The following is a 15,991-nucleotide window of genomic DNA, read 5'->3' as shown; positions in this document are numbered from 1 at the left end:
CATTTCCTTTAGTTTTATGGTACCTGCAACAGCAGGCATAAATTTCCTCTCTTCTTAGGCAGAATAATAAGGTTAAAGAAGGGTAGTTTACAGTTTAGGAGCTCCATATCTCTCTGAACCCAAATTCTCTGTATTTACCTTATACCATACCACATTGCCTTCTTCATGAGAAACTAAATCCATATTCATAAATAGCTACTACTTAATATAGCAAAAAGACTGTTAGACTTTGCAGTCAGTGTGTCAGTGTGTCCTAGTTGGGATATATAACTTTTTAGTTCTATCTTCTGGAAAGTCATGTATAAAATGGGAATTATGCTGTTCCTTAGATTTTAGAGAGTAGCCTCTTTTGCTTCTTTGGAAATAAAAGGGGACTATCTTATGGGGTAAATAAAACCTAAGACCTTTATTAGAACATACATTAATATCAAGCTTTGAGAATGAAAAGAGTTTCTAATTGTTGATTTCTATTTTTTGACTCTTGTATTTTAGGAGTTAAGTTCTTTTAATGAATTAAATGGATTGAAGTTCTCCTCTCCTACCCCTCCTTGCCTGCAAACCCCATAAGGACAGGGACTTAATTTGTTTTCTTCACAATATGCCTAGGTTTTAGAATAATACCTGCCAAGTTACAACTGCTCAATAAATACTTGTTGCATGAAAGAGAAGGTTTAAAAGGAACTGAAGGGAATATATACATGTTAGCGACTGGAGAATAAGAATGTTAATGGCAAGAAATTGAGGCCCTGGCAGGGCTGACTATTATTTTGGAGGGAGATGAGTTGAATATGAGATGATAGTGGAATATGCAGAAGAAAGGAGCCTATAAAGAGTTAGAATATGGTCTAGAGGTCAGATAAGAAATCAGACACGATGGTAGAGCATTAACAAATATCACAAAAGTAATAATAGAAGCCCTTTAAGAGAACCATGATTCCAGGGCACCTGGGTGGCTCAGTTGGTTAAGCCTTCAGCCCTTGATTTCGGCTCCAGTCATGATCTCACGGTTCCTGAGATCAAGCCCAGTATTGGGCTCCATGGAGCCTGCTTGGGATTCTCTCCTTCTCTCTCTGTCTCTCCCCTCCTTGCACTATGTCTGTCTCAAAATAAATAAATTAATTAAAAAAAAAAACTGTGATTCCACCACCATTGTCTATCATTTGGGTTCTGATAATACTTTACCATTTCAAAACATATTCACAGAAACCATTGAAAAATAGATGGCTTTGAGAACAGATTTGCTCTCTGAAGGAAGGAGGTTATATGAAGAAGAAAATGGATTCAAGAACTGAATTTGCTTCCAATAAGGGGTTAGGAAGTAGAGCTATCATCATGGGTAAAGAGAAGTGCTAAAAAAATGTTTAAGAAAAATTTGATAAAAATAGAGAGGGAAGCAAAGCATAAAAGACTCTTAAAGACAGAGAACAAAATGAGGGTTACTGGAAGAGAGTTGAGTTGGGATGGGCATTAAGGAAAACACTGGTTGGGATGAGCACTGGGTGTTATATGTAAGTGATGAATTCCTGGGTTCTACTCCTGAAACCAGTATTACACTGTATGATAACTAACTTGAGTTTAAATAAATAAATTTAAAAGAAAAAAGAAAAAAGAGATATTTGAGAAGGACAGTGATGATAAATTTAGTTCTTAGGAAATTCCTGGTGATGTGACGAGGGCCATTTCAACGCATTGATAAGATTAGAGTCATATTGAAGTGGGGATTCTAAGGCAGGGTCTATATCCTGTTCTTCCTGAAATCCTCAGTACAGTGTCACAGCAGTTTCTTGCTATAATTTTGACAGATGAATTGAATATATATTACTCTTATGATCTAGACTGGTGACACAGCATTGGGGATCTCTCAAGACAGCACTGTAGATCTCTCAAGCCAGCAGTGTAATAGAGTGGTCAAGAACATGACATGTAATATAGACTGCCAGGCTCTGATCCCAATTCTGTCATTTTTAAGCTATGTGATCTTGGGCAAGTTACATAATAAATAGCTCATTAACAACTAATACATGGTTCATATCTTCTGACTAGGTAAATCTACTTCTGAAAATTTATCCTAAAGGAAATTACTTATAAGAAATAAATATCTATAGGAACAATGACATTCAACACAGTGTTACTTTAAATAGAAAAACTTTGGCATCACTTAAATGTCTGGTTATAGGAGAAATGGGAAACATAAATCTTAGTATTCTACACAATAAAAAATTATGAAGTCTAGCTATGAATGTTTATACCTCAAACTAGTGCTTGCTTCGGCAGCACATATACTATACCTCAAACTAGAAGAGAATACAGAATTCTTTAAAAAAATCTTTTTTTAAGTTTGTTTATTTTTGAGAGAGACAGAGCACAAGCGGGGGAAGGGTAGAGACAGAGGGAGACACAGAGTCTGAAGCAGGCTCCAGGCTGTAAGCTGTCGGCACAGAGCCTGATGAGGGGCTTGAACCCACAAACTGTGAGATAATGACCTGAGCCAAAGTCGGATGCCACCAACTGAGCCACCCAGGTGCCCCAAGTATACAGAATAATTCTAACACATGTTTTAGGGAGGCAGGAACATGGGTAGTTTTGTTTGTATATATGACCATAATATTGCTTATAAGTTTAAAAAAAAAAAAAAGGAAAACATACAATATTTTCCCCATGTCAACAATTGATAATATGTATTTATAATGGTTGAATTATATAGTGTGATTCTAGTGGATAACTAAAATTAAAATGATATTCTAAAAGTATATTCAAAATTAAAACCTTTTCTAAGAAGCATTTAATTCACAACAAAAAATTCATTTCTTAAAAATTTATTTAGAAAATAAAATTCAGATTCTGTAGGGTTCTGTGTAAGCCACATTTTATCTAGCCTTTCCTATCCCCATTTATAGTTTCAACACAGAATGTTTATAGAGGTGTGGTACTATGTCTAATAAATTTAAGAACCTTTCCTGAGTAAATACGTATAAAGAAGCTATTTTAATATTTTAACTTCAGAATAATAAACTTTTTTGTTTGATTAATCAGAGTCTGGCAGATTGGATATGAGAACATTTGCAAAATGATCTGCCTCTTCTCTATATTGGGGAGGACCTAGAGATTTTTAATAAGAGAAAGAGATCTCTCTGTATCAACTGACCTCCTTCCAACTTGCATTAAATTTTCCGTGTTGATGAGGACCTGAGGTCTCCTGAATAAACTGAAAGAGAGACTAAATGATATATAGGACCTCTTCTTACTCAGCCTTTTTCTCATAAGAGCTTCCCAGCTTGGCTAACTCATTCAAATTGAAGAGTCCATCCTAGTTCCTTTATGGTCAGTTTTTTCAATCAGACCCATATGTCTAAGCTGAAACTAACCTAAAAGCAACCCAACTGTAACTAGGGGTTAGAGTTTGGCTCTGCTACCCTCCCATTGCTATTCTGGACTTGGGCATAGAAATGCAAATGTTATCAGCCCTCCACAGTAAATGTAGGCATTCATCATCAGTTATGGGACTTATATGCCCATTTCATAATGCATTTGTGTGTTTTCTCATATAGGCTGACTATATTGCAGCTGTTTTTCCCACCCTATTTTCCAATATCCTATTATAGCCACTAAATTGGCTCAGTTATTAATCCTATGATCCTAGTACAAAGATGTATCAGGGAAATAGGCATAACTGTCAGGTCTAGGTTTGGCATTAGTTAAGGGAGCTCACCTAGACCTGTCATTGGTAAAGGCTATCACTGTGGAATCAGATCTTGGTCTTCTAGGACTAACCACAACTTATTCTCCTCAAACAGTATTACACTGCACAAATATATATCTTATTCTTTCAAAGGCTAGCCAATGACTATCAAGTAGAAAAATTTTTCCTAGGTCTAAAAATTAGACTTATGCATTACTCGCTGTACTTATATTCATTGCCACCATCCTTACTAAGTAAAGATGTACCTGAGAGAAATAGGGAAGAATAATAAAGAGAAAAAAGTTGCTGTGAAATGTGTAAGAGTGTACCCTAAAGCATCTATGTAATTGACATATTAGTCTATACATGGCCCTTTCTGTTGCTTTCTTTCTTCCTCCCCTTCCTTTTTTCTTGTCTTCCCTTTTTTCTTCACTTCTTCATTTTTCATTCCTTTTCCTCTTCCTATCCCTCTTCTTTTATTAGCCAATACCATAAAGATATTCAGCTTGCTTTCTTTTAGTATTTTGTTCTAGAATGGAGTTTTTATAACTGTAAGAATTAGTCATTTAGCTTATTGTAAAACAGTACTTCAATAGACATTTTATTAACATCTTAGGAATAGAGTTTATCTTTTAAATTTATCTTCTGTGTGTTCTTATTTCAAGATAGAAAGAAACTGGTTTTCATTTTTTCTTTACCATTTTAGGACTTTTCTTTTTGGTAGAGATGGAAATCCAAATAAAAGGAATGTGCACAATGAAACATCTATGCATTTGTTGTGTATGGGACCTCAAATTATGATATCTGAAGGAGCCCTTCATCCTCGCTTAGCACGCCCAGCAGAAGATGATTTCAGAAGAGCAGATTGTCTGCAGATGATCTTAAGATGGAAAGGAGCAAAACTTGACCAAGGCGAATATGAGAGAGCAGCTATTGATGCTGTTGATAACAAAAAAAACACACCCCTACACTATGCTGCTGCCTCAGGGATGAAAACCTGTGTAGAGGTAAAACTTTGTTTTCTAATACTCTAAAAGTTGTGTATTTGGTAATACGTAATAATCAGAGCTTGTTTTGCTTAACAGTTACTTTAACTAGTCCTTTTTGTCTGCTTTGTGGTTTACAAGAATCTGGACCCATTTTAAATAAACTCATTCCCTTATTTTAGAGAAAGATTAAAAACAAATCCATAAACAAGTCTACCTTGGGAATAAAATGGAATCAAGAGCAGTTAAAAATTGGCTAACATCCCAGAAGATAACAGTCATCAATTAAACCCTGTCACTGAGAGCAACAGCTTTAGTAGAGATATGTTCTACTTTTGCGTTGATTTTTAGAAACCAGTTTATACATATTAGATGTGGCACATCTTAGCAAGTGTCACTTACAGCTGTATTATCTAGAATTGATCAGTTCCCTAAGCAAGGGATAAATATTAATGAATATATTTATTTCAGTCTTTTAAAAAAACATTTGTAATTTATTTTTGTATTTTTTAAATGTTTATTTTGGGGGGTGTGCAGTATGTAAGCTGGGGAGGAGCAGAGAGAATCCCCCTCTCTCAAGCAGGCTCTGTGCCCCAAAACATTTGTAATTTAAAATGTGCTGATTTTCTGTTTAATCTTCATTAATGTTAATGTGCTCCTGAAGACTATATTGCATTTGAATTTTTCCATATATATATTTCATATATAACAACAGGCTTAGGTAAAATCAGCCATATAATACAGGATCTTAGCTAAGAAATCATTACTCTTTATAGTATCATCACTACTATACATACAACAGAATGGGTTTTTCTCAGCTACATTCATGTCAATCTGTACATAACTCATAAAAGTTCTTTTGTAGATATATTCAAGTGTGAGTGGGGATCATTATAGATTGGATCACAGAATATCTATGTTACCAAAAATGTAGATCTTTGATGGAAAAGCAATGATCCTAATCAGATTGAAATACATATCTGAAAATTTAGTGTTTCTTTAAATATATATATATATATATTTGTATATATATAAGTATATACTTACATATATAAATATATATATTTAAATAGATATAAATATAAATATATAAAATATAAATATATATAAATTTGTATATTTAAATATATATTCATATCTATTTAAATATATATTTTTATATACACTTTATAAATATATACTTCTGATCTTATGTTTTATTTATTGGTATTATTTGTGATACCGGTTAATTTTTTAGAATCTTTGGGGCGCCTTGGTTTAGTCGGTTAAGCATCTGACTCTTGATTTCAGGTCAGGTCATCATCTCACGGTTCATGAGGTTGAGCCCAGCACTGGGCTCCATGCTGACAGCACAGAGGCTTCTTGGGGTTCTCTCTTTCCCTCTCTCTCTCTGCCCCTTCCCCACTCACACTCTCTTTCAAAACAAACAAACAAACAAACAAACTTTAAAAAAATCTTTTAGTTAGGAGTGCTGGGTGGCTCAGTCGGTTAAGCATCTGACTTTGGCTCAGGTCATGATCTCCCAGCTTGTGGGTTTGAGCCCCACATCGGATTCTATGGTGACAGCTTGGAGCTTGGAGCCTGCTTTGAATTCTGTGTGTGTGTGTGTGTGTGTGTGTGTGTGTGTGTGTGTGTGTGTCTCTGAAAAATAAATAAAACATTTAAAAACATCAAAAATAAATATAAATCAATAAATCAATAAATCTTTTAGAATCTTTGCTATTTTGTCTCTTAAGATTGTGTCACCTTTGCCCACTAGCAAGTTAGTGACAGTCATTTAACCTGAGACTATTTTTTTAGGCAGTGCTTTCTAACACTGATTTATAGCATGGTGGAAGGATATCCTAGGATTTGGGGATGGTGGTGCTATCAGTAGAATTCCTGAGACTTGAATTTTTTTTAGTTTATTTAATTTATTTTGAGACAGAGAGAGAGCAGAGAGAGAAGAGATAGAGAATCCCAAGCAGGCTCCACACTTTCCACGCAGAGCGCAACACGGGACTCAGACCCATGAACTGTGAGATCATGACCTGAGCCAAAACCAAGAGTCTGATGCTTAACTAACTGAGCCATGCAGGTGCCCTGAATTCCTTTTTATACAAACCTTTTTGACTTTTTATACAAACCTTTTTGTGTATTGTTCTGTGCCCACCTCCTATGAAAGAATCTCTGCTACAGTGACTCATCATTATTGATGAGATTGCATATTTCTCAAGTGGGTTAGAGTAGATAATAGCGTATTCTTGATAGTAGTAATAATTCTCTTATTTTGCTGCTTTAATATCTTGCCTCCAAAAATTCCCTAGAAGCATTGCTTTAGTACTTGTTGATTTTGAAGTATGTTTACGATGACATGCTTTTTAAATTGTTCTCCAAAATTGAGTACAGTGTTTTTACCAGTTTTATTTTTTGCTCAGTGAAGGAGATTAGTGCTAGGTTTATTCTGAATTAACAGGCCTGATGATTTGCTTTGTGTGAATGAATGTGTGTGTATGTTTCAACTGTTTGATCTGTCAGCAAATCACATTCATAAACCACACTGTTTGGGGACTATTTTCATTTTTTTGTATTCAGAGGAACTCTTTGCCCAAATGTAAAAATCCAAAAAGAGTCCTATAAATACCTTGGTTGTATTTATTCTTGTTTTCCTTAACATCCAGCGTATCACTTTACCTATATAAAGTTATCTTTAATCTTGTATATATACATGAGTGTACACTTGCCCGGCCTTAGGCCTTGAATGACTTTTGGTAATGCTTACTACTAATTAAACTAGAAGAGTTTCCGTGGGAAGTGTAATTAATTTCCAGATGTCTTACTGTGTTTTCTAATAATACTAGTACATAAACCAAATACATTGAAATAAAGAACCTAATAACAATACTTCTCACAGTATTAGTCTATAGTTATCTTCATGTAGTATCATACTCCTTGAGTTCAAAGAGTGTTATCAGGTATTAATTTTTTCGTAAAGCTAAAGGACTTAGTCTTCACAGTGATTATCTGTAGTACCTTGAGTGGGTCGCTAAATCTCTTTGAGGTTATCAGTTCCAACCATCCAGGAGCAAATTATCACCATTACCTCAAAAGACCCCTTTTAGCACTAATTTTCTGTTGATCTTTGATTGCTATAAAATAGACCCCATTTTCAGTGTATAGCCTTTAAGGCCAAATTGATTATTTGATTGCATAGTTAAGGCCAAGCTTTTTTTTTTCTTTTTACTCATTTCTATGAAAATATACCTTCTCTAATTCTTTAAAATGTTTTTCTATGTTTATTTAAAGACAGAGTTGATGAACTCATCAGGTGATAATTTCTTATGTACATTTAATAATTAAAAAGGTTCGTTTTTCTTTATGTTTTTTTTTGGCTCATTATTTCAAACCATAAAAATGAAAGATTAACTTTAAAACTTCCCCTTCTCCTTGTAATAATTGTGTTGCATAGTAAGCTAAAGGTACAAAACACACACACACGCAACATAACATAAGAAAAAACTCTTAATCATAGAGTTCTTCTGGGAACTTCCAAGTGTGGCGGTATCAGTGGCTCTATATAAGATACTGCAACCGAGTGTGTAGTTCTCCTGCTATACTGCTGCTGAGTTGACTTCCTTGTATTGATATTCCAAGAGTCTGTCAAATTCAACATTTCAAAAACTGTACTTAGTCGTTTCTACCCTCTAGCTCCTCCTCATGACTGCCTTCTATTAGTGATGCCATCAGTATCCCTATATCTAATCTTGATACCTGAATTTACCTTGGACTGGTTTTTGGTTTTGGTTTTGTTTTTTTGCATCAAACTCATGCCACTCATTTGCAGAATAGAGCTCTTCCTTTTCTCTTTTGGCCAGCCTCCTTTTTAATCTCTGTTGACTACTCTGTAACCAGGTGCTTATATTGAATCCTCATTTTGGTGTATTTATCAAAACTTCGGTAAGTAGGAAAATCTGGAGTTTCACAAATGATTCAAACTCATTTAGGAGATAAAAGTAACACAAAGAGGAGTGGGCTGCAATTGTTTGAAAGTTGAAAATGCTTGTATGTTAAACATATATAAGGACAAATGATAAATAAAGGCCCTCTAATTCTAATTTTTTTATATTTCAAAGAATTTTTCCAGGGGTCAGCAAACTTTTCTGTGAAAGCCAAATAGTAAATATTTTAGGCAACTGCTCAACTCAGCCATTGTAGCCTGAAAGCAGCCATAGACAATATGTAAACAAATGAGCATGGCAGTGTTCGGTAAAACTTTGTTTATGGACACTCCCACTTGACTTTCTTATGATTTCCACATATAATGAAATATTCTTTTGAGTTTTCATTCAACCATTTAAAAATGTAAGAACAGTTTCTAGTTCATGGACTGTATAGGAACAGACAACAGGCTGAATTTGGCTCACAGACGGTTTTGCCTTTGACCCCTATGTTATGCACAGAATTGGAAAAGGGAAGCAAAGATGACTCCACACTTCACAAGCTTATTTTAAATATATAAAATAACACACTTTCAATGTGTAGCAAGTCCTATATGCTTTAATTATACAAATAATTTTTAAAATACTATGTAATGGATACCCAGTACCCAAAAATGGAACTCCAATAAAATATAAATCTTAAAAGAATTTATTTAATACAGTGAATAATGCATTTTTTCTTAGTTGCTGAGTTTTTGTTTTTCTATTTCTTTAGAATAGAGATGGGCTTTGGAGACGAATGATGGGTTAGTTCTATTAGCATGCCCCAATTAAAAGCCCGGTGATCTTTCTCCTCTTGGCAGACTTCCCTAAGAGTCAGCCTAGTCATTAAGCCTCATTTTATTTGTATTAGTGCTTTTCCTGTCATAGTCATTCGATAAATGGTTGATGTGCAGAGGTTATTGGTTTTGATAGTGCTTCATTCTTTGTGAAAAGTGTGTTTTTAAATGAGCATTATCTTGGGTATTTCCTGTGCACCCCTGTCCTACTTGCTTATTCAAAGCTTTAAGTATGGATGCTTATTGTTAGATCAAATAGAGGTCACTAGAAAACCAAAGGTGGTAAATCGCTTTTCTCTTTACAGCCATAAGGCCTATTTGACACTTTGGCAGCTATCAGAGCATTTCACACTTCATTGGAAAGTCATAAAAACCATTCACAGGTCAGACTGAAGAGTTTTATTTAATTATATTGTGTTTTTTAGCACCTGGAGTTTTAAAACTCAAAAGAATACAGAAATTGTCGTCCCAGCTCAGCAACTGAGTAACTGCCTATCTGAGCCTCAGTTTTCTAATATTTAATCAAGAAAATTGTGATCTCATTTATACCTCCAAAATGTTTCTATGCTAAGGGCTATATTAATTATTTGGGCAGTAAATATTAAAGGCATTGAAGAGAAAGACCATTTTAATTTTACTTATCCTGGAAGAATTCATGGGTACTAGTATAATTTGAGTGCGTAAGATATTAGTATTTGGAGGATACTTAAAAGTGTGCCCCTTGGACCTGTAGCATCAGCTATTACTGGGAGCTTGTTATAAATACAAAATCTTGGCCCCACCAGGCCTCCACATTTCCAAATCAGAATCTCTCGGGGTAAACTCCAAGAATATTTTAAGCAAGTTCTGCTGGTTATTTGTTTACATGTCAGAGTTTGAGAAGCACTGTTCCAGGTCTCAGACATATGCAGATTAAAGCATTTTGCAGAAGAATGATAAGACAGATGACTTAAAATAAAGATAGAGGCCATACCAAGTAGAAAATACTAAATGCCAAGGCCAAGAATTTGAGATTTCTAGAAAGTTGAGCCACTGAAAATTTTTTATCAGAGAAGTGCTATTATGAAAGCAAATATGGTTAAGATTAGCCTAATGGTTGTTGTGTAGAATAGATTTGAATGGGATACTTGTAAAGCAGTGTTTCTTGATGCCTTGCCACACAAACAGGGGTCCTCAGACTGGCACTGGCGTTAATTATTTGGAAACCTGTTGGAAATGCAGAATCTTAGGCCTCATTCCAGACCAAATAAATCTGAATCTGTAGTTTAACCAGATACCAAGGTGATTCGTATTCACATTAAGGTTTCAGAAGTCCTGGCATAGAGGATACTCAGTGAGACACCTATAGTGGAATCATAACGCTTCTTGTAAAAAGTGCATATATCTAGTCCCCATCCCACCCCACCCCACCCCATTTCCCCCTAATACGACTATCAGGCTACCCAGATGATTCTTAAACAGTTTGAAAGCCTTTGTGCTGGAACAGTAGTTGTAAACATGGCTGCATGCAAAAAAAAATCCCATAGTGTAGACCCTATCCCTGATCAATAAAATTGTAATTTCTGAGGTGGGGGCCTAGACACTAGTATTTGAACTTCTCCAGATGGTTCCAGTGGGCAGCCAAGGTTGAAAACCAGTGTACTAAAGAGAATGATAGGAGCTAAATTACTGCACTAATTCTGGTATGAACTGAAAAAAAGCCTGGATTTGTGTGGTCGTATTGGAAATGAAAGAATGAGGCAGATGCAAGGGACATTGTGAAGACCTGGTAGCATTTGGTGACTTGGTCAATTGATACAAGAAAGTGTGGGAGACTAAGGGTTAAATATGATGGAAGCTTTAGGGGCACCTGCCTGATTCTTGATCTCAGGATTGGGAGTTCAAGTCCCACATTGGGCCTAGAGCTTACTTAAAAAAGTAAAATCTGTGCCTTAAAAAAAAAGATGGAGACTTTAAAATGTTAATGTTAAGCTCTCTTTGAATGATTTGATTTTCCACATTTTCTATAACAATCTGCTATCATACTTATAATTAGAGTAAAGCAAATTATTTTTAAGTAGAATGTGTATGCTTTTGAGCCTGGGTTACTTTGAAGCCTGCTATCAATTAACAGACATTAAAAAAGTAAGATGAGGTAAAGGAATTTGTTCAAATACCGAATTGAGTTTTCATTTAGAAGGATGGATATTGAGGTCCTGGATTAGCTACATGAAATGGTATTCAGGTTATTGAAAATTAGGACTAGTTGTTTGGGAGTAAAGAATATAGATTTAGAATTAAGTGTCATCTGCATAGAGTCAAAAACTAAAAACAAGGTATAGATGAGTAGCCTAAGGAAAAGACTTTAACTTATAGACAAAATTACAGGGTTAAAGTCACAGCATCAATTTGGAGAATACCTGTATTTAAAGGGAGTGAAAAAAAGAGGTGGCCTATGAAGCAAAAAGAAAAAGCAGAGAAAAGAACTGAGATAACACTGTCAAGGGTGCCAAGAGAATTTCAAGGGTAGAAGATAATCAGTCATGTGACATGCCGCAAAGAGGTAAAGCTATTAGAAAACCAAGAATGGCTGTTGAATTTGAGAGTACTTACGATTTTCAGAAATACTGTTTTAGTGAAATGATCAGGGTAAAAGTCATTGCTGGGAGTAATTGAGTCATTTGCTGGGGAAGTGGAGAGACAGTGGGTGTCAGTCACTAATTTGAGAAATGTGGCCGGGAAAGAAAGGAAAACATTGGGAAAGTAACTAGAAGGATAACAAAACTAAGATAAAGAACGCGTGTACCAGGAGCCAATAAAAAGTTGTAGAGGGAAGATAGAAGGGTAATGGACTGCTCAAGGTCATACAGGAAATAGAGATGATGAAATGGTAATTTTCAACCAGAACAGACTTTAACAATTACCTTTTTTTTTAACATCTTTTCTCAAGATTGTATAAACCTCATTTTACCCATGGATTTGTGTATACTGAGACTTAAGTCAATTGACTTGTCCTGAGTTACCAGCCACTTAGATTATGGGTCAAAGGGTTGGGGAGGGATTTGTCTTGAATACTAGGGACTGCCCTACCCCTCTCCCTTTGAGGTTATAAACAGAAAGGAAGGCAAAATAGATGAACAGATGTGTTGAGATAGTAATAATCAGATGTTTCTTTTAAGGTAGAACATTTCATGTACTACCAAGTGTATAAAATAGACTAAAAATCACGTTTGAATAAAGTATTCAGTCCTCCTTGCTTTGAGAGTAAGGAAGGTGATTAAAAACTACCTGTTCAAAAAAAAATAAAAAATAATAATTAAAAAAAAAAAAAACAACTACCTGTTCAGAACCCCAAGTAACTTCCTTACTGTATAAAAGCAGAACATCTGACTTTTTGCAGCATCGATTTCATGGATATCCCTACCTAAAACATCTTTCACTTATTGGTGTTCCCAACCTGATGCCCCAAATTTCAGCAAGCTGAAATAACTTTTTAAAAAAATTTTTTTAATGTTTGTTTATTTTTGAGAGAGAGCGTATGCACATGAGTGGGGGAGGGGCTCAGAGAGAAGGAGACACAGAATCTGAAGCAGGCTCCAGCTCTGAGCTGTCAGCACAGAGCCTAACGTGGGGCTTGAACTCACAAACCGCAAGATCATGACCTGAGTTGAAGTCGGACACTTAACCAACTGGGCCACCCAGGCACCCCAAGCTGGAATACTGTTTAAGTACTGCTCCAGTGTCAAGCAGTACTGCTGTTAGCTAGCTTCTATACCAAAGGTACATACATGCTGACTTAACTTGCCAAAACAAATGGCTACAAAAATGGACCCTACATTTTATCACCGATTATGAATTTCTCTACAGGTGCCAATTGCAGCAATGAGATATAGTTCTTTGTAGTCCCCTTGCCTCCACTCCAGTCATTTGGGAACCCCTTTTGAAGATAGATTACCAATGAAGGCAAGAAATCTTATCCAAGTTCTAAATATGTTCAGCAGTGATTCTCAATGATGGCGTCTCACACATTCCCTCTTCACACACCCATTTTTTTTAATTAAAAAAAATTTTTTTAATATTGATTTATTTTTTGAGAGAGACAGTGCGAGCAGGTGAGGGGCAGAGAGAGGGAGGCACAGAATCCAAAGCAGGCTCCAGGTTCTGAGCTGTCAGCACAGAGCCTGACTCAGGACTTAAACCCAAGAACCTTGACATCGTGACCTGAGCCGAAGTTGAATGCTTAACTAACTGAGCCACCCAGGTGCCACCCCCCCCATTTTTCTTTAACCCCAAGGAATGCAGTCTACACTCCAGTATATCCTCTTAAGAAGGTTCCCCACAGCAGTATTCTGGGATGGCATAACCTCTTAAATTTTGTTGTCTTTGCTTTTGTTAAGGACTGGGGCATTAAGTTAAAGGTGATTTATCTTGTTGGCTAATACTTAAATCTCTTCTGTGGTAATATCTGTTGTGAAAGTAAATCACATACATCATGGCTTTGAAAGCTTTCCCAGTGTTCATTTTAGAAATCATTTTCCAACTACTCTGAATAAAAAACCAGAAAATAAAGTCGGCTCTCTTAGTGCAATAGCAATCAGAAGCAAATAGTTAATTGTCTGTTAGGATTGGGTACCCTGTGAAGCAGAAAGGCTAAAAAATAGTAATAGACTGTACTATAGGTATGATAAGTCTCTGGACTTACTACAAGTCCCCAGTATTGAGTATATTATAAAATGTAAATGTATCCATTTCCACAGACACGTAGGTGATAGTCTAGGGTCACTGCTTATCAGACTTTTATGTGCTTAAGAATCTCTTGGACATCAGAATCAGATTCTGATTCAGAGGACTGGAGTGGAAGGGATTTGGGTAGTTAAGGCTGAGATTCAGCATTTCTAACAAACTCCCAGTTGATACTTTGACTAGGAAGGTTCTAGGTGGTAAATAGCAGGCTCTAGAAGGTAGCTACAGCAGTGACTGCTTAGAGATATGCTTAACAATTTTTTTTGAAGGGCCAGATGTAAAGAGTAAATACTTTAAGCTTTGTGGCCATAAGCTGTATTCTTCCTGATTTATTTCTATGCTTGTTTTTAACAATTAAAACCAATTTTTTTAAACCATTTTAGCTCTGAGGTATACCTTCAGCCTAGAGCAAGAAACTGAAGGTCATATCCATTGGGCTTGTCAAGTTAGCCCATGGCTTTCAGGCCCGGCATTGATATAAGTCCTTTATGTTGTCAGGCCTCTTGGGATGGCTATAGAGGAATCATAAGGATTCCAGTTCCAAAAGCAATAAAGAAACTTTATAGGAAGATCTGAATGTTTGTTGTAGGGAGAGAAGATAAAATTATATGGAAGAAAATGGGAAGAAGCTACCTTTTTTATTAAATGCCATAAAAACTAAAAACTATTCACTTTTAGATCATAAATAAGATCTAGGTAGAACTTTATGGTGGACCCAGGATGTATTTGACTTCTTTTAATTTATGTGATTAGCCTGTTCTGTGTGTCTGTACAATATCCAATTATGGTTATAAGAAATTGGTCAAACTTTTGTCTGAATCCCAGTTCTCTTGCTTGCCAGGTGGGTAACTTTGGTCAAGTTACCTAACTTTTCTGAGACATTATAATATCCCTGGGGTTGTTAATATTAAATAAGAATGTGTACTTGAATTACTTAACATCAGGCTTGGAACTTAGAAGACACTCAGTAAATGGTGGCCGTTACTATGTTATTATGATCATGACTGAATTCTATAAAAGAATCAGCTCCATGACTAATTGTCAGGCTGTCCTTTAGGTAGATTGCGTCCTAGATTATGGTCCTCATGGCATAATGTCCTTCCTAATGTTTCTGTAGACATAATGGGGAAATTTGAACCTATAGCCTCTAGTAACAACATATTTAACTTCTGCAAAACTGTCAGAAACCTCGATAGTAATAAATAAGTCACTATTACATGTATTTTTTTAATGTTTGTTTATTTATTTATTTATTTTTAACGTTTATTTATTTTTGAGACAGAGACAGAGCATGAACAGGGGAGGGGCAGAGAGAGAGGGAGACACAGAATCTGAAACAGGCTCCAGGCTCTGAGCGGTCAGCACAGAGCCCGACGCGGGGCTCGAACTCACGGACCGTGAGATCATGACCTGAGCCGAAGTCGGACGCTTAACCGACCGAGCCACCCAGGCGCCCCAATGTGTATTTATTTTTCAGAGAGAGCAAGCTAGGGAGGGGCAGAGAGAGGGGGCAGAGGATCTGAAACAGGTTCTGCGCTGACAACAGTGAGTCTGATGTAGGGCTCAGACTCACAAACTGTGAGATCATGACCTGAGCCAAAGTCGGACACTCAACTGACTGAGCCACCCAGGTGCCCTTTTCCATGTATTTTTAAGGTGATATTTCTTGGAATGAAATCCCACCTTTAAAAATTAAAAGATTGTAGGGGTACCTGGGTGGCTCAGTTGGTTGAGCATCTGACTTTGGCTCAGGTCATGATCTCACAGCTTGCGGGTTCGGGCCCCGTTCTGGGCTCTGTGCTGACAGCTCAGAGCCTGGAGCTGCTTTGGATTCTGTGTCTCCCCTCT

General features: G+C 36.2%; 1 protein-coding gene across 3 annotated transcripts in view; it reads left to right on the top strand.

Annotated features, from left to right (window-relative positions):
* Positions 1 to 15,991, top strand: part of ANKIB1 (ankyrin repeat and IBR domain containing 1) — a 145,200-nt gene that overhangs the window by 59,270 nt on the left and 69,939 nt on the right. For all 3 annotated transcript variants that reach the window (XM_015066513.3, XM_015066512.3, XM_053218469.1), the window contains one exon: positions 4,386 to 4,686. In XM_015066513.3, the coding sequence (XP_014921999.2) occupies positions 4,386 to 4,686 (301 nt within the window). The remainder of the gene's footprint in view (positions 1 to 4,385; positions 4,687 to 15,991) is intronic.

Source organism: Acinonyx jubatus, chromosome A2 (genome assembly GCF_027475565.1).
Source record: "Acinonyx jubatus isolate Ajub_Pintada_27869175 chromosome A2, VMU_Ajub_asm_v1.0, whole genome shotgun sequence".
Lineage (NCBI taxonomy): Eukaryota > Metazoa > Chordata > Mammalia > Carnivora > Felidae > Acinonyx > Acinonyx jubatus.
The sequence above is the reverse complement of the archived record's forward strand: the minus strand, read 5'-3'. Positions and strand labels throughout refer to the sequence as shown.